This window comes from Oryx dammah, unplaced genomic scaffold, assembly GCF_014754425.2.
Source record: "Oryx dammah isolate SB20612 unplaced genomic scaffold, SCBI_Odam_1.1 HiC_scaffold_29, whole genome shotgun sequence".
Lineage (NCBI taxonomy): Eukaryota > Metazoa > Chordata > Mammalia > Artiodactyla > Bovidae > Oryx > Oryx dammah.
The window spans coordinates 88,582,892-88,604,197 of NW_024070213.1; the positions used below are offsets into that span (position 1 = coordinate 88,582,892).

The window sequence follows — 21,306 nt, forward strand, 5'->3', positions numbered from 1 at the left end:
ACTCACGTGTGAAGCTGGCAGACGTAGGAGGATTGAGGCTGTCGCAGCTGTCGGCACTGTCACTGCTGGAGATCTCATCATCAGAGTTGGAAACTGACGAGCCCACATCCACATCATCAAACTTCCTCTTGAGACCCGAGCCCGCGAATGCATCCATTGGTTTCAAAGGGGTTTCCTTGCGGGAGCCCACCACGTTGGCCCCAAAGCCCCTGCTCACCAGCAGGTAGCCAGGTACATTAGGATTCTGCCCAGGGGAGAAGAGGAATCAGCACTCCAGTCCTGAGACAGACCACTCCCAGGTCTATACACACAGCTCTCCATGCAGAAGCAGGCCCCAGAGTCACTAGCACAGACATCTACTCTCTTGAGACAAGGTCATATCTTTGCTTATTCCAGTCAGCACTCTCCTTCTTCTATTTCTCCCTAGCCCCTCCAGCCTCAATCACTCTTCAAATAATGAGATGAGTAACAGCAGCACCTTTCCCAGTGGAGTGAAGGCCTTTGGTTCCAAGCCAGCTGGGCTCAAGGCTTCATTAGCCCTGGGATAACAGTAGTGCTCTTCTGCTTGCCCAGGAGAGCTCTCCACAGGGCCCGCAGGAGGGACTGGGGATCAAAGGCAGAATTAGGCTATGCCTCAACCTATACTAGATCCAATTATTTTCCTGGAAATATAGCCTGGTATTTCCCAAAGTGTATCCACTAAATAAACTAGTTCCACAGATATTCATTAATAGAGGCCTAGGGTGTGTGTGTTGGGGGGGCAGGGGGCACATGTCAGTGTGCCTCAGTTTCCTCCTACAAGTGAATTTTTATAGTATCTGAAAATTGGAGACAGGGGTAGGGTGGGGGGCTTCCCTGGTGCCCCCAGGTAAAGAATTTCAGACGGTAAAGAATTTCAGACGGTAAAGAATTCGCTTGTAATGCCCGGGTTCAGTCCCTGGGTCGGAAAGATCCTCTGGAGAAGGGAATGGCAACCCACTCCAGTACTCTTGCCGGGAGAATTCCATGGACATAGAAGCCCCTGGTGGGCTACAGCCCATCACAACTGAGCGACTAACACACACACACACACTATATTAATATATTAATAGCTTTTACATGGAAATAAGACTGCTGTGTCAAAGAACTTAAGAAAAGTGCTTTTACAAAGACCTTTTAGAGACTTTTAATATGTTAAAGAACCTGGTGAAGGGTAAGAGGAAACAGAAGGCAGGGCTTCCGCATATCTGTAATCCTTTGTTTCTAGAGTATCTTACAGGGCAAAGGACTCGGAACACACTTTGGGAAACACTGCTGTAGGCTTTCAATTTCAAAGTACACAGGGAAATGCTTTACTGAGATCTTCACAAATGTAAAGTGTCTCACCAGGCTCCTGAAAAGGACAAATGAGATTCTAAAGAATGGACTGAAGGGGGGTTGGGGTGGTATGGGGGGAAGGAATGGACTGAAGATTAGAAACTGCACTGGCTTCAAAACCCAGACCCTTTCCCAATTGCCTACTGCTCCATAAACCTGGGCTCGGTTGACCTACCATCATCCCCTCTGCAAGAAGACTTTCCTTCACAATCCTTGCCCTCTATAAAGAAACTGGCAAGGGCATGACAAATAGCAAAGAAGTGATGAATTACTCTGGTTACATTATTATGGCAGGCAGTGTTTTCAACATGCTGCCACACAACCAAGGAGTCTGGGATAGTCCATTTCCCAGGGACAGATCTTTCTCCTCCATCTTTGGACTTGAGTTCCCAAGGATAAGAATCTGCTCAACAGAAACGCTGTCAGAGCCGGGGCCACATATGATGATGCAAAAGCTCCCTGCTCTGCCTCAGTAATGCCAGAATCTCCCCAGACTATGATCTCACTAGTTGCTAATTATGCAGCAGGAATAACAACACTGCCCAGAAAGCCAGGGCGGCATGACTGCAGAGCAGCTCCCCAGAATATACTGTGGTGTCAAGAGGTGCCTGCTACAGTGATGATTTTCTAGACTGTGTTTTGGAAGCAATTTGCCTGCTCTTGGTTCAGCTCCACAGTCAACCAGACCTAATAAGTACTTTAGGTATTTCTTAATTTACCTAGCCAGATCTCATAAAAATTCAAGTCACAAGATGCACCTAAGAAACCTGTCCTCATAGGTCTCAGACCAACACATTCCTGAAATAAACTGGCCTGAAAGGAAAAAAAAATCAAGTACTAGATACAAATTGTAATTAAATTTAAAAATGAGCCCAAAGTATCAATTTTGTTCTTCAGGTTACCCATTTTAGGAGATCACATTCTTAGGACATGATCTTGGGTCACGACATTCCTAGGACATGGGTAAGAATGGAGGGAGCCATGGACTTTTATTTAAGGTTAAGATTTCAGCTGGGCTTGAAGATGCCTATTAACTACCAAATCTCATTTCATTCTATTGTTGGAGGAGGTGAGACCCTTGCTATGGAGTACTTATGGGGAGGAATAAAAAAAGAAAAACAATGTTGACCACTGAACTCAACATTTCCTCCCCACCAGAAAATCTTATTGACCATATAAAAATGCTGGCTTGAGTTCAAAATCCTTCTTAGAAAGGACTGAAGTCCAGCTTCAGTTTTAACTGAGAATCAGTTAATACTGTCACTAGGAAAGTGCCTTGTTCCTAAGCCTGAAGGTACTCATCAGTTCAGTCGCTCAGTCGTGTCCAACTCTTTGCAACCCCATGGACTGCAGCACACCAGGCCTCCCTGTCCATCACCAACTCCCGGAGTTTACTCAAACTCATGTCCATTGAGTAATAGATTTGTTTTTAAATGAAGTTTTAAAAGTCTTATTTACTTATTTATATTTTTTTGGCGGCATCCTGTTCCATGTGGGATCTTAGTTCCCCAACCAGGGATTGAACCAATGCCCCCTGCGTTGGAAGGCAGAGTCTTAGCCACCGGACCACCAGGTAAGCAAATGTGGACTCTTGTCCTCTGTTCTGGTGTCCCTTTGCTTCTAGGAGTGTGGGTTCCTTCTGAATGACTGAGTCTGGTCCAAGATGGTGCTTTAATATAATCCTCCACTGTCTTTAACCCAGCTGCCCCCAGGGTATCTTTTCTCTTCAGGTCACTTTTTGTGCACTCTGGGCAGCCAGGATTACTGGCTGCTTTCTCTATTCTTTTTTTTCTACGTCTTCCTCACTCCCATTTCTGGAAAAGAGGTTTCTGGGCAATGATAGGAGGAGGCTAGTAAGAAAGAAGAAAAAAAGATGCAAAACCTGGGAGAAAAATATTTTCCTTAAAATGTCTGAGAATCATCTGAATGGGTAAGTAATGTAATGTAATATATGTAATATAAAGTAATATATATAAGTAATGTGCATACTGACTGAGCTCTTTTCACCCTATCCAGGATGTTAGCATCACTTTTTCTGCCATTAACCCATTCTTATCAAAAAGAAAAAAAAAAATCCAAAAATTCTGTCCTGAGAACCCATATAACTTAAGATTCCAACCCAGCTTTCCTTGTCCAGCTCTCTGGAGTGAACTTGACTTGTGAGATAAAGATGTCCACTGGGCACCAAGAAACCTCCCATCCACTTCCACTGTGGCCTGAAGAAATCCTTTTCTGAAATAGCAATAACAACAATGGGTTCCACTTTTCAATTTATCAATTCAACTTCCTTTCCAACCACAGTTAGAAATCAGTCATCCCCACCTCTCTCAACTATTCTTTGGCAGAGGATCAATGCCTATGTTTGAGAAAAACACTTATAACTTATACTCCAAGCACTTCACCCATACCGAAATAATCAAGATGAGACTGAAAATGCAGGTCATAACTGACCGTTAACTGTCAAAATGACCAACTCAAAGAATAAATGCTTTTGGAGAAAATAATGCAAGCCTCTATAAAAGCTTTTGTGCCATTAAAATGAAAGGTCAGCTGACACTTTCTAGCTGCACGCCTTACTGCCTTTTCTTAGGCATTTCTGCTAGTTGAACATTTCCCAAAGGTATACAAAATAATTCAGATCCACAGTATATATAAGAGAGTAGGCTAGCACCAAATAAAATAGATTTACAGCATATATGTATTTTAGTACTAAGCTTAAGCCTTTTCAGGCCTGTGAGGATTCCTATAACCGCCCTCAAACCCCAAAACCCAGCATATGTGAGACTAGCAAGAAAGGAACTGCCCCTCCCCTAATTCTGTGGATGCAGAATGTATTGACAGAGTTTAGGTAATGGAATCTCTCTCCTAAATGAGTCCAAAATAAGACGAGGTACCTCTCACATCCCACTTCTACTCGACTGGAACCCAACCTTCTGCTAAAGGTCAAGGGCCGAAAATCTCTAGTAAGATGTCAGAGCTACCATGTGTAGCTGGATTAGAGGAAGGAAAGCTTGCTGCGAAGTGTTAGGATCAACCTAAATAAGATGAGTTAGGATCAACCTAAATAAGATGACCAGTCCTGTTTCTCCTTTTACGAAATATTGTGAGCTGCTCCTCAAATACTATGAATTTTGTGGCTGCATGTGTCCTTGTGATAACCAGGATCATGAACTAACAAGGTGCTCAAGGGAAAACATTTTGTTTAAACTAGGAATTTCAAGGAAGCTTTTCCCCTCCAACCTTCCCTCTGGTTTCAGCCCTTCACTGACACAAGGTTAGGATCTGGCTTTCCATGTCTAAACTCCCATCCTATGAAGGGCACGAGATCTTTGTGGGAGACCTGGAACATGGCGCTGCAGGACCCATGAACTCTCAAGGATCTCCAGTCGTTTATAACCCTGGCACACATCAACATCCTCCTGGCTCTGGACATGTGCAAATTGGAAAGTCGGTAAAAGAAAAGGAAAATCTGAGTTAACAATGGATTTACCTTGAACTGAAAACTGCAAGACATGGGGACACTGTGTCTCTCGGGGATAACTTCTAACGTTTCATACTTAAGAACCGTGTATGTGTCACACTGCCACTCTAGCTCCCTTTAAAAGGATGAATCAAGACCGTGGCACTAAAAGGAATGGATGGCAGTAGGCTGCGTGTTTGGGCCTGTGAAAAAAGATCCAACTAGCAACTAGGGCAACTGATGCTTTCGTTTTCCCACACAACGCCACACAAAAAAATGGGAGACCTCAGGAACCTGGGTTGAAAGGACATGTCCAGTCACCAGTCCCCTTCATGGACACCCCCGCGGGGCCCTTCAGCGCTGGGGTACCTTTTCACTCTGACTCCCGCTAATCTTCCTGCTCACTCCGAGCGTCTGCAGCCCCTACCCAGCTCCCCATCCTTTCCTGCCTGCTACCCACAAATTCCCAACCACTCCTCCCACATTTTCTTCTATTTCCCCCCTCCCCTTCCTTCACTTCCCTCCAACCTACATCATCTCCACTCCATTCCGCACTCAACCCGCAATCCGAATTCCTGCCGGCTTCTAAGCCGCTGGTCGGTCTCCCTTAAGCTGCCCCCGCAGTCCGGGCCCGCGTCCTCCGTGCCCCTGGCTCCCACGCCTCTCCCGACTCTTTCCCTTCCCGGCGGCGCTCTAGCTCCCCGCCCCCCGACCGCTGCCGGCCGTGCCTCCCTCATTTCTGACCCCTCCATCCGCGCGGCTCTGTGTTGACCACTCCTCCACAGTCGCCCGGGGGCCGATCCCGAGAAAGGACGAGGAGGCACCCTCCGCCCCCCACCCCTAGGCCCATTACCGGCTCCGCCGCAGCTGCCTCCTCCCGTGATGGTCTCTGCCGCCCCCGCTGCCGCCGCCCTAGCCCAAGTGGAAGGAGGGAGGAGAAAGCGAGTCCCGGGGCCGCACAGACGGTCTGGGAGTTCCCAGGGCGGCAGGGCGGGGAGGGACGATGGGTGGGCAGGTCGGCCGGCAGGCGGCAGAGGGCGGGCGGCTCCGACAACTCGGGCGCCCCCCGGCAGCAGCCGCCCAGAACCGCCCCGGCTCCGGCTAACAATAGGCTCCGGCCGCAGCGCTCTGGCTCTTATAGGCGCCGGCACGTCCTGACCGAGCCCCGGGGCAGGCTGGGAAATGGAGTCTACGTGATAGTCCTACGCCCAGCGGCATGCCGGGAGTTGGAGGCGGCTACCTGCGTAGAGCCGAAACTCGCCGGCAAACAGACTCAGAAGGCTGTGATTCCACTGCAGCCTGGGAAAGCGAGTTTGACGTCGCTGCAGCCTTTTGAAGAGGATGAGGGGAGACCCTCAGCTCCAGATCTTAGATGACTAAACAGATTCTCTTCTAAAACTCCCCTTTTCCTTTCATCAGGCCCACACTTCCAGGTCTAAGGAACGTAATCCTCCTTATCCCCGCTCAGGGGATCTAAGTCTTAAGCAGCGCGACGTGCTGCAGCCTGCCCAGAGTATAAAGAAAATAGAAGCAATGCAGAGTAATCTTCAGTGTGTATTGATGGATTGTTTTCTTTCCAGATTTTCTGACGTGATTTCTGATCTTCACAATTTTGCAACTCATTTTTAAAACCGAGAACTAAGACTCAGAAATCGGAATGTTGTACGTCGTTTGCCAAGGACACCCAGTCTTGGTCTTGTCTCGCTCAGAATGGAAGAACAGGTCTCTCCTTTGACCTATAAGGCCCTGTAAGATATAGGTGAATCCTCTCGCCTGAACAACCACCATCCTGTCTGTCAGCTTGTCTCTTACATTTCCCCTCCCTTTCTCTGTTTTAACTGCCCTGGCCCACTAGATTCTTTGCAACGGGACGATCATGGAACACTCTTTCACCAGCTAGACCTATACTTACTTCTTCGACTTAATATTTGCTCAAACGTCCCCTCATCAGAGACACTTCCTTAACCATATTTCTAAAACGGGGCTTCCCCTAAGTATCTATCCCCTTGCCCTATATTTCTTAAGCATTTACTATTTGATGTGTATTTATCCTTCAGTCTTTTATCAATTGAGTAAATTCTATGAGAGTAAGAAGTTGTTTTGTTTACTGTATCCTCAGCACCAAGTACAAAGCATGGTATTTGGCATTGAGGAGCTTTTTATTTATCAAATGGATGGATGGCAGGATTTAAACTCTGGTTAGGCTGCTTCCAAAGCACGGTGCACTTACATTGCCACCAAGAACTATGAGCCAGATCTCCCGGGTACCAAGCCATCTCAGTTTTAGAACTGAGAGGTTAAGGGACTTGGAAAAATGCCAAGAATTCCAGTTCTCTCCCCTAGGTGATATTAAGAGACTCAGAGAGACCAAGATACAACACTGCAAAATGAAAAAAAGCAGATCACAAAAAAGCAATCCTTAGAGTACTGATCATCCACCTATCTGCTAAAGTTAGGCATGATATAACATGTAACCAAGAGCATGAAATCTGGAGCCAGATGGCCTGACTACAAGCCCCAACTCCTCTTACTAATGGTGTGACCCTTGGCAAGGTAACTAACTTCCCTGTGCCTTGGCTTCCTCATCTGCAAAATGGGGATAAAAGTATGTATCTCATAGGATTTTGTGGAGGTTAAATAGTGGTATAAACTATTGACAACACAGTGTGATATAAATGTTCATATGATTCTGTTTTTCCTGGACACACAGGAATCACACAGGAAGAGAAGACCCCAGGATGTTTAGAGTCAGTGGGATGAGTAACAAAAAATAGCCCGAAGGCCATGTTGGGTAGGCTAAAAGTGTTTCATATACCAGCACATCTAGAATCTGAGCAGTCAGTCAGGGAAATTTATCAGAGTACCATCAGCCTCAATACCCAAGCTTTCTTGGTTAATGACACCAAATTAGAAGACAGCCAAAGCAAAGTTAGCACATCCTTTGAGAGAATCCAGTTTGCCAGTAAGCTGTAGATCAGTCAAAAGGATCATCTGGATTGTTAGAACAAACATCACAACCACTTCTCACAGAGCTATATTTCACCACATTTCATTGTCTTGATAGAATCACTAGGTAAGTTATTACAATGGTGCCAGTTCACTCATAATAATTGTGATTCTGCTTACAGCCCAAGCAGGACCAGTGGAGGTCAAATAACTAGGAGTGCAGTAGAGTGGAAGTTATAAGGAAAAGTAAAAGAGAAACGCTAATATTAATATGTAAATTATAGCAATGGACATGACATCTAACTCTAAATGTGACTGTTTTGTTCCAGACCATGCATAATTCATGGCTGGGTGGGTTTTAGGGGCAAAAAACTCAAGTAGGAAGGAAAGACAGATAATCAAGAACAACAAAGACAAAAACCAAAGGTCAAATTTTATATCCTGGTCAGTGTTTATACATCTGTCTTTCGATTATATCTACACGTAGCGGTGATCTTGCCTTCAATAGTATCCTAAATTTATTAAGCAAGGGAATAAAACTGCAACAAGATATAACTGTTTTATACTTATTATCCTTTGTAATCTCCTTAACAACCCTATGAATTAAGAATTATCTCCTTTTTAAGATGAGAAAGTTGGGGTTTAAGAGATTGTTTTGTCCAAGGTCACATCCAGGAAGAGCAAGATTTGAGATTTGAACAAGGGTTCATCTGACACCAAAGTATGCATTTTATCAACCACTCTTTACCAAACAAAAGATAAAAGAGTACATTCTCCTGGGAGGCTGAAAATGAATATATCAGAGGATACTATGTGCTGAGATGCTTAGAGAAAAAGAGTTAAGATACAAATCCAAGCCACTGTTATTTGTTTTTCGATAGGGAATCTGTAGATTTAGCCCTGAGGCTGTATGTTACTTTACTAATTTACATTTAATTAGAATCCAGATCTAGAGAGACAGGCACCTTTGTGACTAATTCCACACTAACCAAAAGAGATCAGTAGAGCAAATCTGGGAGAAAGACAGGACCATAGCAACTGAAAAGCACAAATAAGAAGAAGCTGTATGTTTTATCAAGGAAGGTTTCAAAAAACAAGACATTCACAAATTGATCTACATAAGTGTATAATACACACAAAAACCTATTAATAAAGCAAAATAACAACCATTTTTGAGGAGCTAGAGTACAAGGATGAATTTAGAGAAGTCAAGCTTAATAAACCTAAAAAAGGTGAATGAAAGGCTGAAGCAAAGTTATACAGATGTCTAAGGAAAGATATTAATTAAACCCTTATATGAAAAATTAGACATTAGAATTCAGAAAGAGGGAATTCACTGGCGATTCAGTGATTTAAAAAAAAAAAAAAGAACTCAAAGAAAACAGCAGTCTGCAGTGATTAAAATGAGGAATGTGTACCTCACCTTACACAAATACATGAAAACATAGATTCATAGAATAGAATAAACCTAGGTTATTACCCATGTCCCCAAAGATTCCACATAATACAAAATAGTACTGTTTGGGTGAGGTACACATTCCTCATTTTAATCACTGCAGATTGCTGTTTACCTCCTGAGGGCTTCCCTGGTGGCTCAGACGATATAGAATCTGCCTGCAATGCAGGAGACCTGGGTTTGATCCCTAGGTTGGGAAGAGCTAGAGGGCATATGGCAACCCACTCCACTATTCTTGCCTGGAGAATTCCACGGACAGAGGAGCCTGGCAGGCTACAGTCCATGGGGTTGCAGAATTGGACGTGACTGAGCAACTAAGCACAGCACAGCACATAGTAAGTAACACATTAGTATTTTTTAAATACCAAGTTTTCTTATAATTGATATTAATCCAACTGAAAATTGTAATTCATATGCAACTTTTTTTTTAAAGTTGGCTGTGCTGGGTCTTCAGTGCTGCTCTGGCTTTTCTCTAATTGTGGTGAGGGGAGGTTACTCTCGTTGAGGTGCACAGGCCTCTCACCGTGGCTTCTCATGCTATGGAGCACAAGCTCTAGGGTGAGTGGGCTCAGCAGTTGCATCTCCCCAGCTCTGGAGCACAGGCTCTCGTCGTGGTGCAAGGGCTTAGCTGCTCCACAGCATGTGGGATCTTCCCAGATCAGGGATCAAACCCACATCTCCTACACTGGTAGGCAGATTCTATACCACTGGGCCACCAGGAAAGCCCATAAACAACTTCTACACCTCTGCATTTGAGAATGCAAATGCTAGATTTAGTTGCAATTTCCAAATTAATTTGTTGAACCGGCCAGTATTCATAAAGAAAAACATAAAAGAAATCTGGATGTGAAGAGGAAAGATGAGGAAACAGGGAGGAAGTAGAAATAGATGGGAGTTTACGGTCAAAGGTAAAATAAAAGGTCATTAAAAGAAGCAAGGAGAAATAAAATATTGAAAAAACAGAAAACAAGTACTGATGCCATTAACCTCACATCACATAAAGCATCTTTCTCCCTCATTTAAGTCTTGGAGTTTGTATAATGAAACAAAAATTTAATCACAAATGAAAATAAACATATTTTAGCAGGAAAAACCTTAGCTCACAACTGAGAAAATATGAGCAGTTTTTAGGAGAAGCAAAAGAATGAGACAGGACTGTTTTATATATCAGGAAAAAGATCCAGCTAGATGAGGGCACTTGTACCATTCCTGGTGAGGCTAGTTTTCATAACAGACCAGCAGAGGCCCTAACAGATCGAACTGCCGTAGAGGAACCGTCCGTAGCCTAGAAAGCCCACCAAACATTCGGAAAAATGGTACAAAGGCTCAATTTGAGCTCTTGGGTCCTCAGTTACCTGGAATTATTAGGTACTGGCCAGAGGAAAAAGCTTCAGTGGAGAAGGAAAAACTCAGTCCTGACTTCAAATATCTGCATCTGAAATTTGTGTTACTTTCAAAACTAAATGCTGAAGCTTCAGCCAATACTTCATGGAAGTTTGAAGATAGCCCAAATCTCTGCAGCAACCCTATACAAAAGACTTTCTCAGAACACTTGGGGATACAAAGGGTTTTCAGAACACTCTTTCATTAGGCCTAAATGAGACATGGTTAGTTCCACTATGCCAAGCCTTCTCCACTTGCCAAGCTTCCCCTTGCTCCTCCAACTCACAGTGGTCAGATCATGCTCTGCCCCTCATAGTGTATCCAGTGCCTGACAGTGCCAGACTTCCAGGAATCAGGTCCGCCCCGTCATGAGGACCTCACTTTCCCAGGTCTCTCAGACTCTAGTTGTCTTGTATTTGTCATATTGTAATCTCTTTCCAGACAAAATGACGACCTCCATTTCTGCTCCCTTTAAATGGCTTCTTAAATAAATCATTTATGTGGGCAAACATTCTTATCATTGGGGCATAATATGGGACCTCATTACTTAGTAGTCACATTTTATGTTGTGATTGGTATTCAATCCTTAAGAATTCTGCAATGATTCTTTTACTTTCCAATGTCTCCCTTTTAACTATCAAACTCTTTATACTATAGATTCTTCTAGATGGAACCTATTATACTTCAAGGGAACAGTACTGACAATGCTAAGTCAAATAGGATGTTACTACAGTTCTCAGGAGGGTCTAAAATCTAACTCTTCTCCTTCTTATATATCCTCACTCTAATGGAAATAGTAAACCATCTTTTGTATTTTAAATACCAACTATCACATGGTTAAAGAGCTAAAAGCCAGCCAACTTTATTTCTTGGAAGGTATTTTAGAAATAAATGCAAAAAAATATTAGAATAAATGCTTAAATGGACTTAGCCTAAATGCCATTCATAGGGAATGACCATTTTTCAAAAGAATGATGTCAAACTATAAATTCTAATATAGAAAGGTGTTCAAGACATGTTAAATACAAAAAAGAAAACTGCAGACCATTAAAACTACATGAGCCCATCTGCATATGTGTGTGTGTTTGTGTGTGTTTGAGAGAGAAACTTTTTGCAATGACTACCTCTACAGAGTGGGACTAGGACATAAGTAGAAAAAGTTATACTTTATTAAAGTTATTATAAGTAGAAAAAGTTACTTCTTTATTGTTGAACTTATCACTGTGTATTACTTTCATTATGAAAAAGCTAGTTTAAATTTTTCATTTAATTGAAAAGATTGATAGTGAAGAAATGAAAATTTTTAAAGGAAACTGAATAATTACAATGTTCTATTACTATACCAATTCTTACCAATTATACAGCACTGGCACTATAAATATTTTTTTGGAGCTAAAGAAAGCCTAAGAGATGTTCTAGTTAATTTGAGGATCTATGATTACAAACATATAAATTCATCTCTATATAAATCTGAGAACTACTCTTAAAAAATCCTCTAACTCCAAGTAAAAATTAGCAAGTATAAAATTTATAGTAAATATATTAATAGAATTCTGTGTATCATTTACAGTAAACAAGAGTCACAGATTCAGATTTAGAAAGGACCTTAAAAGTCCAACCCTCCCAGCCTAACATTCAGAGGATTGGAATAAATAAATAAATAAAAATAAAAATTAGCATCCTGCTGGGGAGACAACTGACTCCCTTGAGGCTGAGAACCAGTCTTAGGAACACAATACAATTAGAAATGTCTCCCCCCACAAAGAAAAATAGAGACATCCAGTAATCAGTCACTAAAAAAGTATTTAGGCTTAATATGTCAAGCTGTCCAGGTCAATTTTAAATAAAGTCATTTGACTTAATTTTCCAGTTTCAAAATTTTCAATTTCTTTCAAATCAAAAGAAATCAAGACCATTTTGCAGGTTGATTTTAATGAACAACAACAAAAATCTCTGTATAAAAACATTTAAACTTTATCAAATGCTTAAAAATACACACACACAGAGATCCAAATCCAATACGGAATCTTTTGAACATTATCATTTTTCACCTCGGCATAGCACGTAGAGGGATTTCTGGATAAAACTTTACAGCTTACACGTGCACACACACAAGCGCACACAATTACAATCAGAAGAACTCAAGTGTATGGTAAGAATGTGAATGGGATGGGGATGAACTGTAAAGCTTATATAAAAGAACGATACGCGAGTAAAAGAACCTCCTATCCCAATACAAGATGCAGAGGGGAAAGAGAGAGCAGAGGTGAGTCTAACCCATTAATCAACAGTCTGAGGCCATTCGAGAATAGTGAGTTTGGGGAATAACAGATAATCCCTGGTTTTCACGGCCTTAAATTCTGTGAATCTGACAACTAATGACGCTTTCAAAGTGTCTGTGTTTTCAGTTTTTATAGCTCTTGATTGGTTCATCATCCAGGTGTGGTTTGTCCCTCTGGGTGTTAACCTGTCAGCTCTTGCTCACTGTTATGTGTGATTCACCAGCGGAGCCACAGTAAGAAAGGATGGCATGCACCGAGGACGGCAAGGGCGGCAGTCATGGGCAGCAGGGAATACGAGTCAGCCTGCCTGGGTCTGCACATCATGTCGCTATCTACTAGCTGCCTGTTACTCAGCAAGCTCCTTAGCCACTCTGTGACTCCATTTCCTTATCTTCAATTAGCGATCATTATTACCTACTTCATACAGGGTTATTAAGAGGATTTAAACAAGATAATCCATTTAAAGAATTTATCACACTGCCTGGCACAATTAAATGTGCAATAAATGTTAGCCAAAATTACTATTCGTCATCGAATTATGGGGGAATTAAAAGAAGAATTTTGTTCTTTCTCCACATTTCTCTTCTTAGATGAAGTTTCCACAGGCAAAAAAGACTGAGGATCTAGTCTTATGGAATACAGATGTTTGCTTTTATGTTAGAAAAAATTACATGGGCTGCATACCACAAAATTTAACATCTTTCCATTAAACATCACACAATTCTTATCATCATTATGCCCTACACACACACCCTAAATGATGTGGAGTTTCTATTGATAGTCAACAACAATAGAATCCAGAAATGTTAACTAAGAAACAGTTGCAGAAATGCATGTCAGGCAGAAATCCATGCATGCCCCAACATAGATGGCTGGGGTTCTGGCTCTGTCTCTGACTCCCCCACATAGTCAGACAGGTCAGGTTCCTACAGCCGTTCAAATCTCCATTTGTGATCCCCTCCAAGAGGACAATTTCCCATGGGTGAAGGAAGCAGCAGCCATATCTACTTCAGTATGATATGATAGCTATCATTGGTTTCTGCTGTAAGAAAAAGAAAAAAGAGTCATCTTTAGTCACCTCCAGAAGAAGAAAAATATATGTGCTAAGGTTCTTTAGAGAAAGAAAAAAACAGGAAGACAAAGTGTAATATACTTATTATCACAGAATACGTGTAATAAATATACACTAGAAAAACAACATTTTGCCTCAATTTCATCACTTGTCCATGGAAGGTAAAAGATGATGGCAGAAAGTCACACTTTGTCTACCCTGACAATGGCAAGAGCCAATTCACACAAAGAAGCAATCTCCAATAATGTCACATTCTTTATCTCAAATATGGTGGTTAATATTTTCCCTCTCTCCTCAAAGAATTACTATTTAAAAAAACCCTCAGACTCCTTTGAAAAAGGCATTTATCTTAATTTTTATTACCTTTCATTGTGTCCAGAATAAAACAGGCTTCTTCCTGAAAGTTCTGTATCATCTGAAAAAAGGAAATTTTGCTGATCATTAAAAACCTTGGTTTTCTGTATTTATTTTGCCTATGTGGCTTTTTATTATATTAGATATAAATGAAAAACAATCCTTTGTTTTGTTTTCTTTCCTGTTTAGTTTACAAAAGCTTTAAAAGCTGAAATAGTTTTCTTAAAGTTCGAGAAAGCATTTTCCTGGGTTAATCCCCGGACTTTCCAAGGAGCACATAGATCTAGACAGGCCCATATGGGAGGAATTAAACATCTATATCTGTTCTCTCCTAAAACCACCTGAGAACCTCTTGTTTTCCTTTCTCACTTCCCTTTTCAAACTCCTTTTCCCCATTTTATAAACTAAAGGCAAGAGTTTCACCCTCCTGAAAGCTTATGGAGATACACTGCCCTAGGCTATAAAAGCCTTCAGCATGCAAAAGTGTAATTGCAAATGAGAACTAGAGTGACTAGGTGATATAGTCGTGGACCCATGAAGTTTTCAATTCTTTTCACCAGACTTGAAGGGTGACCTAACCACAAATTGTCAAATGACAGATGATTCAAAATAATTTTTGATACCATCACTATGTAATTTTTGGCACATAACCCAGAAGTTAAAAAAAAAAAAAAATCCAGCAATGCTATTATAGCAAACTTCATCCATTCCTATCTATCAATTTATGTGAATCAGATTCCACAGTACTTCTTATCTAGGGGGAAAAAACAGGATGGAATTGATATTGAACTCTATTTCATTCTAGTAATTACTAGGCAGTATTTATCCATGAATTAATTGTGTCTGGGAGAAAGGGTAAGGAATCAGTTAATCTCATCCATCTCATTAATATACGCACTTTCATCGTATTGTGTTTATTTATTTATTTTTGGCCAAGTTACATGACTTGTGGTTCCTGGACCAGGGATTGAACCAGGCCTTGGCAGTGAAAGCCCAGAATCCTAACCATGAGGTTACCAGGGAACTTCCCAGATGTACTTTTAATAAATTTTTTCTTAATGTTTAACAATTACTTATCAAAATATATAATACATTTATGTTGTTTTAATCAATTGTATAATTATGGTGATAATTCTATCCAGAACAAATAATTTTAAATTTTTACTGAAACAAGTTTTTGTTTCAAAGTAATATAGTAGGAAAAACTAATAAAAGACATTCAAGCATAAAAGTAGACTATGGTAAGATAAAATTCTATGGGGGAAGTGAATGAAAATATCAGCTTAAAACAAATGATATAAATATTCCATTAAAAAGTATATTCATGTATTTTTTTAAACAAATGACAGTGGTATTAAATTACTCTTGTATTCAGGTTACATGAAACATAGTTAGAAAGTGAAGCAATCATTTCATTTTTATATGTCCTATAATATGACCCCAAATGGGCACATTTTCCCCACTATTTACACTTAAAAACTTTTAAGTCAACCTAAAAATGTGCAAGGGGATACAGTTTTAAAAAAATCTTAGGAGGTAAACAAACAAAAATGTTTGAAAACGTCTTGTCTTGGAAAACAGAGCATGCTGCCCCCATGGAACAGCTCCTGCTCCCGTCATATGCCCAGACAGATCACTGTCATCTGGTGATTCAGCTGTGCTAACAATCTACCTCATCGCTAATGAGCACATGGATGCCTGTTGGCCCCTGCTTGTAGATCTGGCTGATCTGGCAAGGGGAAATGCTGAAAAGCTGAGCAATTTTTTCTGTCAGTTCAACAGCTGTCAGTTCTTCTAGGTAGATGGCATGGTAAACTGCAAAAGGGAGAAAGCAAAGACAGTCAGCACAGAGTTTCTCTGCTCTTAAAGGCAATCTCATCACTATGAATGCCCATTTTTCTAAAGGACGCAGAAGCAGACTGCCTGAACAGAAATCCCAGCTCAATCACTTGCTAGCTGTGTGACCTGGGGCAAGTTACTTAACATCCCAAAGCCTCATTTTCCTCACCTAAATGTTGGGGAAGAACAATAAAATATATTGCAATGAGGAGACACCAGTCGTAAAAATTAAAACCTGTAAAAAGGCTGAGAATAGTGCCCAGTGTATATTAGGAACTCAATAAACATTAGAGCAATTACCATTACTTTTAGCAAATACTGACTCTGCTGCCTGATAAATTCCCATCACACATGCTCATAAGTCATGTCTTCATTTTTCTTCATATCTGTCCTGGCCTGTCCAGAACGACCTACCGAAGAAAGTACCATTTGAGTCTCCATCCTCATGCTTCTGCTGATTCTGCTGCTGTTGCTGCTGCTCCCTTAGCTGTAAGGATTCCTGACAAACATAAATAGTTAGCCTTGGGCGCACCATCCTGAGGAGGAGAGAAAAAGGAAAAAAAAAAAAAACCTGTTAGTCACATTTCTCAGGATGAGCACATTTTACGGAAGAACCTTTGTGTCTACATTAATACTATAGAGCACAGGTTGAAAACTGGCAGCCCTTGGACCAGTGTAGCTCATTTGCTATGAATTATTACTCCTCACTGGGGTGTATCTGTGTCTAACTGAATTCATTCCAACAGAAGGCATCATCAACCTCTGAATCTTCAGTTTTCCTTGAAAAATCCAAGGTCCTCAGTTCTACAAAACAAAACCCAATCAGCTGTCCCACAGGCATGGTGCACATGCCCTCTTCCGTCCACCCTAGACTGGACTGTCACCCATTTACACGTGGCCTCTGTAGTCATTGAGTTTGTAACCTTTGATGTAAAGGTTAGAAGGATTCAGTATGTGTAAGCCACTGTTTTGTAAGGTTCAAAGATACACCTTTTACTTAAGAGCACCAATGCCACAGACGAGAAAATCTCATTTCCCTCATGACTGCCTCCTAGTTGGCTTTAGCCTTTCTTCTGTTCTTTCCTCATAGACAACCATACTGAATCACCTCTTGCTCTGATCACCTATTCCTTCCTACTTCTAAATGCTCTGTAGATAATACATTTAAAACTGAATGATTCATTCTTTTTTGCCGAGTAATCAATCCTTGAATTTCACCTCTTTGCTTAAAAGTTTCCAACTTGATTTAATATCTCTAATAATAAACAAAAATACTTCATAATCTTATTTCATTCTTTAGTCACTGATTTGGTTCTATGGCACTGACCTGTATTTTTTTCCCATCAATATTACTACTACCTACTTTAAATTGTAAATCCCAAACAGAGACTTGAAATTAAGCAGACATTAATTACTCTGCTTAATTACTTTCAGGCATTACTCTTACTCTGTATTAAGCAGACATTCCATGAATTCCTGCCGAAACCTAAGAATGATCTCTTCTCTAGTAAAACTGAGTTCAGGACCTTTGTACCTGCTGTTTCTTCTGCATAGAACCTTCTTCCCTCATGACTCCAAAGCTTCCATCCTTCTCATAACTCAGTTTAAATATCCTCTCTGCAGAAAGGTCTTCCCTGACTATATTCTGAGTACTCTACAAGCTACAACTTTGTTTTTGTTTGTTTTTCTTTAAAACACTTATTACTATTCAAAATACTTATTGTATATCATCTTTATTTTTCTCTCTCCAGAAAGCTCATCAGTGTATCACCAAACCTAATGGCTCATAATAGGGACAATGAATACTTAATTAAGTGAAAAAAACTACCTGGAAATGAAAAATGAAATATTGTGAGGAATTTCTTGGATCAAGTACAGGAAAAGACAGTTTTCATCTTTATTTGGCACACAGCTGGCATTCAAATAGAATGTTTTGACAAGATGTATTTAGTTGCACAAAGAGTATTGTGAAGAGTCCCTGAATCCAAATCCATTTGGAATCCAACCCCACTGATATTTTAACACTAATTACATACCGGCCTTTTAATGCATTAAAAAGTCTGATTCCATCTGCAGGGCCACAGATTTGAATCACATCATCTCTAGTTAGTTTCAATAAATCTGCTCCTGTAATAAATATAAGCAAATGGGTGATAAAGGCAAAGATTCTCTTTGTTAATGACTTTTAAAATGGACTCTTACAAGGACACCTCATTACCAGTAAGCTATAGTCATAGTCTCTTGCATGGTATATAAAGCCTTCCATGACCTGCCTCTGCATCCTCTCCCTTCTCAATTCCGACCCAATTAATTTACTCATTCAACCCTATGCTTTCATCATACTGATCATGCCTAATAAGTAAGTTGTTCCTCCTGCCTAAAATATTCTTCCGCTGTCTAACAGACTCCTCCTCAGCCCTCAAGATTTACTTCATGCATCACACATGTTCCCTAACTCCAGACGCTTCTCCAAATGCTTCACTTTGTCTACGTTTATCTAATGCATCACAACTATTTGTTTTCCTTCTTTCAAGGTTTTATTTTGATTTGGATTTTCTTTGATACTAGACGGTGACTGAACAGGAACTATGCCTTATCTATTTATATATTCCTACCATACGTGGTACACAGAAGATGCTAAATAAAAGTGGAATGTGCAAAGAAAAGACAGTAATATCAGGGGGGAAATTTCAGACTACCTGCAATGCTCCTTGATAAAATACTATATGGATAATATATTTTAAAGGTATTGCATAGAATAAATATTTTAAAATGAGTTTAAGAGGGTTTTCTTTTTCAGTATTTCACAGCACAGTTGCAGCTGGTGAGAAAATCTGAAGAGTTCAATGAAATTCATTTAATCAGAAAAATGCATTAAGAGCCGCCCCTCCCTCCCCCAATACACACACACAAAATAACACAGGAATATCAGGAGTTCCTAGAGTATAAAAGAAATCCCATGCTGGCAAAACAAAGGACAAGCAAATTTAACCTGAGAAGTTTGTAAAAAGCCTCGTGAATGTGGAGAAACGGTTTCGATGCAACCACTGCTGAGCCTCCTGAGGTGTGGTTGTTGGCAAGAGGTTCTGAAAAAGGGAAAGTATTTTTTTTGGTAACCAAACAGACTCAACTTTGAAAAGGTAAACATTACAACAGCCAAATACACCCACATTCAGATGGAGTTTGCGCGGAAGCTGTTTATACGTCAGCTCTTCTTCCTCTAACCATGCAAGATATCCATGAAATTCCATCTTTATCCTCCCCACTAGACCGAAAGTTCCTTAAATACAGCACAGTATCTGGTTCTTAGTCAAAATTTAATGTTTGCTCAGTGAAAGAATGAATAATACTCCCTAAAAGTTGAGAATTTCTACTGAATCACACAGTCACCAATGTATTATTAGACATAGCCAGTAACTGACATTTAACTTTGGACTTACATCTGTGACTGGAGGGGGTGGCTCTGGCTGGTGGTTTGGTGAACCATTTCTAAAGAAACATTTAAAATGAAAGGATGAGTCCATGAAATGTAGTAGGGTTTGTTGTCTCACTCTGCATCATTGTAAGTCTTAAAGCTAGAGATTTACAGGAATTTGTACTATCTCATAAAACATTCTTAACTCTTGGTCCAACATTTCTATTATTTTAGCATAAAGACTTTGGGGTGGGGAGCAGTAGAAACTATGTCATTTTTTATTATTGAAGAAATTGAAAAAAAATTATGGCATAAACAATACTAACATAAGCTTATTAGATTATAAACTAAAAATATCAAAATATAAAAGTAATCAATATATTACTACTATGTGAAACATAAATATACACAAATAGATACAAGAAAAATTAGAATAAAAAGTATAAAATTAAAATGTGATCACATACTTTTATACTTAATAATAAGTATATTGTAAGTATATATATATTTTTAAGTATATACATATTTTTTAAGTAAGTTTATTAAGTAATAAACACTTAACAATTATTTTTTTAAAAGCTTCAAAAGTTAGTGCTAATTTGTTATCCAAGGGCTATCTCCACACCCTTGAGTCTTTCCTACACTTCTTTTTGCTCAGTAGTTCGTCCCTCTTCCCTAATGCTTACTTCTTTTATGGGAGAAAAATTAGAGCCTAATATGGAACTACATGACAAAGAGAAAATTTTAGAACTCTTAAGTTTTACATAATATTTTAGATTCTCTATTAAGTATAATCCATAGGGTAGTAACAGATTTTTCTTTCAAAAAATATCTTTTTCTATTTAAAAATTTTGGCCTTTGCTGCAAAATTCAAATTTAGTGATCAACTTATCTTAGGGCCTTAGTTATCTACCTACTCTTTCTAAAACTGCTATCTAGTTTCAGTCTTAATTGTTAGTTACACTTTGAATATTTTAGCTAACCGTCCTCCCTTTTTTTAGCTGTGCTGCACAGCCTGCAGGAGCCTAGTTCCCAGCCAGGGACTGAACCCGCGCCCCCTGCAGCAGAAGTGTGGGGTCCCAGCCACTGGACCACCAGGGAACTCTCTAAGCTATCTTAAATACCTTCAGAAGCAGCATGAATACGGAGCCTAAATAAACTCAAAAGCAAACATTACAATCAAACTAGTCACACATTTCACAACCTATTTCAAATTTCAATATGGCCTATGTAGAAAATGTGTTGAATGCTGGGACTATAAGACAACTTTTTTTTAACTGGAGTAGGCATCTATGCCAACTTTCAATTATCTCTGATAATAAAGACAATAAAGCAAGACTAAATAAATCCCACAGATAATTCCAAAACTTCATTTGAACTCTCACCTTTACTTTCTTCCCCCAATTATCAAAGATTTATAATAAATTAGGTGTTAGGACAATTTTTTAATAAGTAACCAAACAGATTTTAGTGTCTGTACAACTGTGTTTCAGTTCCCAATGACCATGCTATAATCATGAAGTGAAATAACCTCAAGATAAGCAGTAAGAGGAAGAAGGGAAAAGTCCAGAAAATCAGTCTGCAAATCACTAAACACTGACCATAAAGCTATTTAAGAGTGGAGAGAAGGGAATTCCCTGGAGGTCCAGAGGCCTGGGTTCAATCTCTGGTTGAGGAACTAAAATCCTGTAAGTCTTGTGGCATGACCAATAAGTAAATAAAATAATGGGGTGGGGAGGAAAG

General features: G+C 40.1%; 2 protein-coding genes across 9 annotated transcripts in view; both read right to left on the reverse strand.

Annotated features, from left to right (window-relative positions):
* The window catches only part of CSRNP2 (cysteine and serine rich nuclear protein 2), a 33,076-nt gene that overhangs the window by 9,832 nt on the left and 1,938 nt on the right, over nucleotides 1–21,306 (reverse strand). Inside the window, exons 2-4 of one of the 4 annotated variants that reach the window (XM_040234143.1) lie at nucleotides 18,848–18,855; nucleotides 18,555–18,566; nucleotides 7–3,003 (exon numbers count right to left, since the gene is read on the reverse strand). In XM_040234143.1, the coding sequence (XP_040090077.1) occupies nucleotides 7–157 (151 nt within the window). In that variant the 5' untranslated portion in view covers nucleotides 158–3,003; nucleotides 18,555–18,566; nucleotides 18,848–18,855. The other 3 variants (XM_040234144.1, XM_040234142.1, XM_040234145.1) reach the window with 3 other exon arrangements.
* Nucleotides 12,513–21,306, reverse strand: part of TFCP2 (transcription factor CP2) — a 48,931-nt gene continuing 40,137 nt past the window's right edge. For 2 of the 5 annotated variants that reach the window (XM_040234152.1, XM_040234149.1), the window contains 7 exons: nucleotides 19,589–19,637; nucleotides 19,141–19,234; nucleotides 18,185–18,275; nucleotides 16,563–16,684; nucleotides 15,982–16,124; nucleotides 14,319–14,370; nucleotides 12,513–13,922 (listed from right to left, as the gene is read on the reverse strand). In XM_040234152.1, coding sequence (XP_040090086.1) covers nucleotides 13,888–13,922; nucleotides 14,319–14,370; nucleotides 15,982–16,124; nucleotides 16,563–16,684; nucleotides 18,185–18,275; nucleotides 19,141–19,234; nucleotides 19,589–19,637 — 586 coding nt within the window. In that variant the 3' untranslated portion in view covers nucleotides 12,513–13,887. Of the gene's footprint in view, nucleotides 13,926–14,318; nucleotides 14,371–15,981; nucleotides 16,125–16,562; nucleotides 16,685–18,184; nucleotides 18,276–19,140; nucleotides 19,235–19,588; nucleotides 19,638–21,306 lie in introns of all 5 variants that reach the window. The other 3 variants (XM_040234151.1, XM_040234148.1, XM_040234150.1) reach the window with 2 other exon arrangements.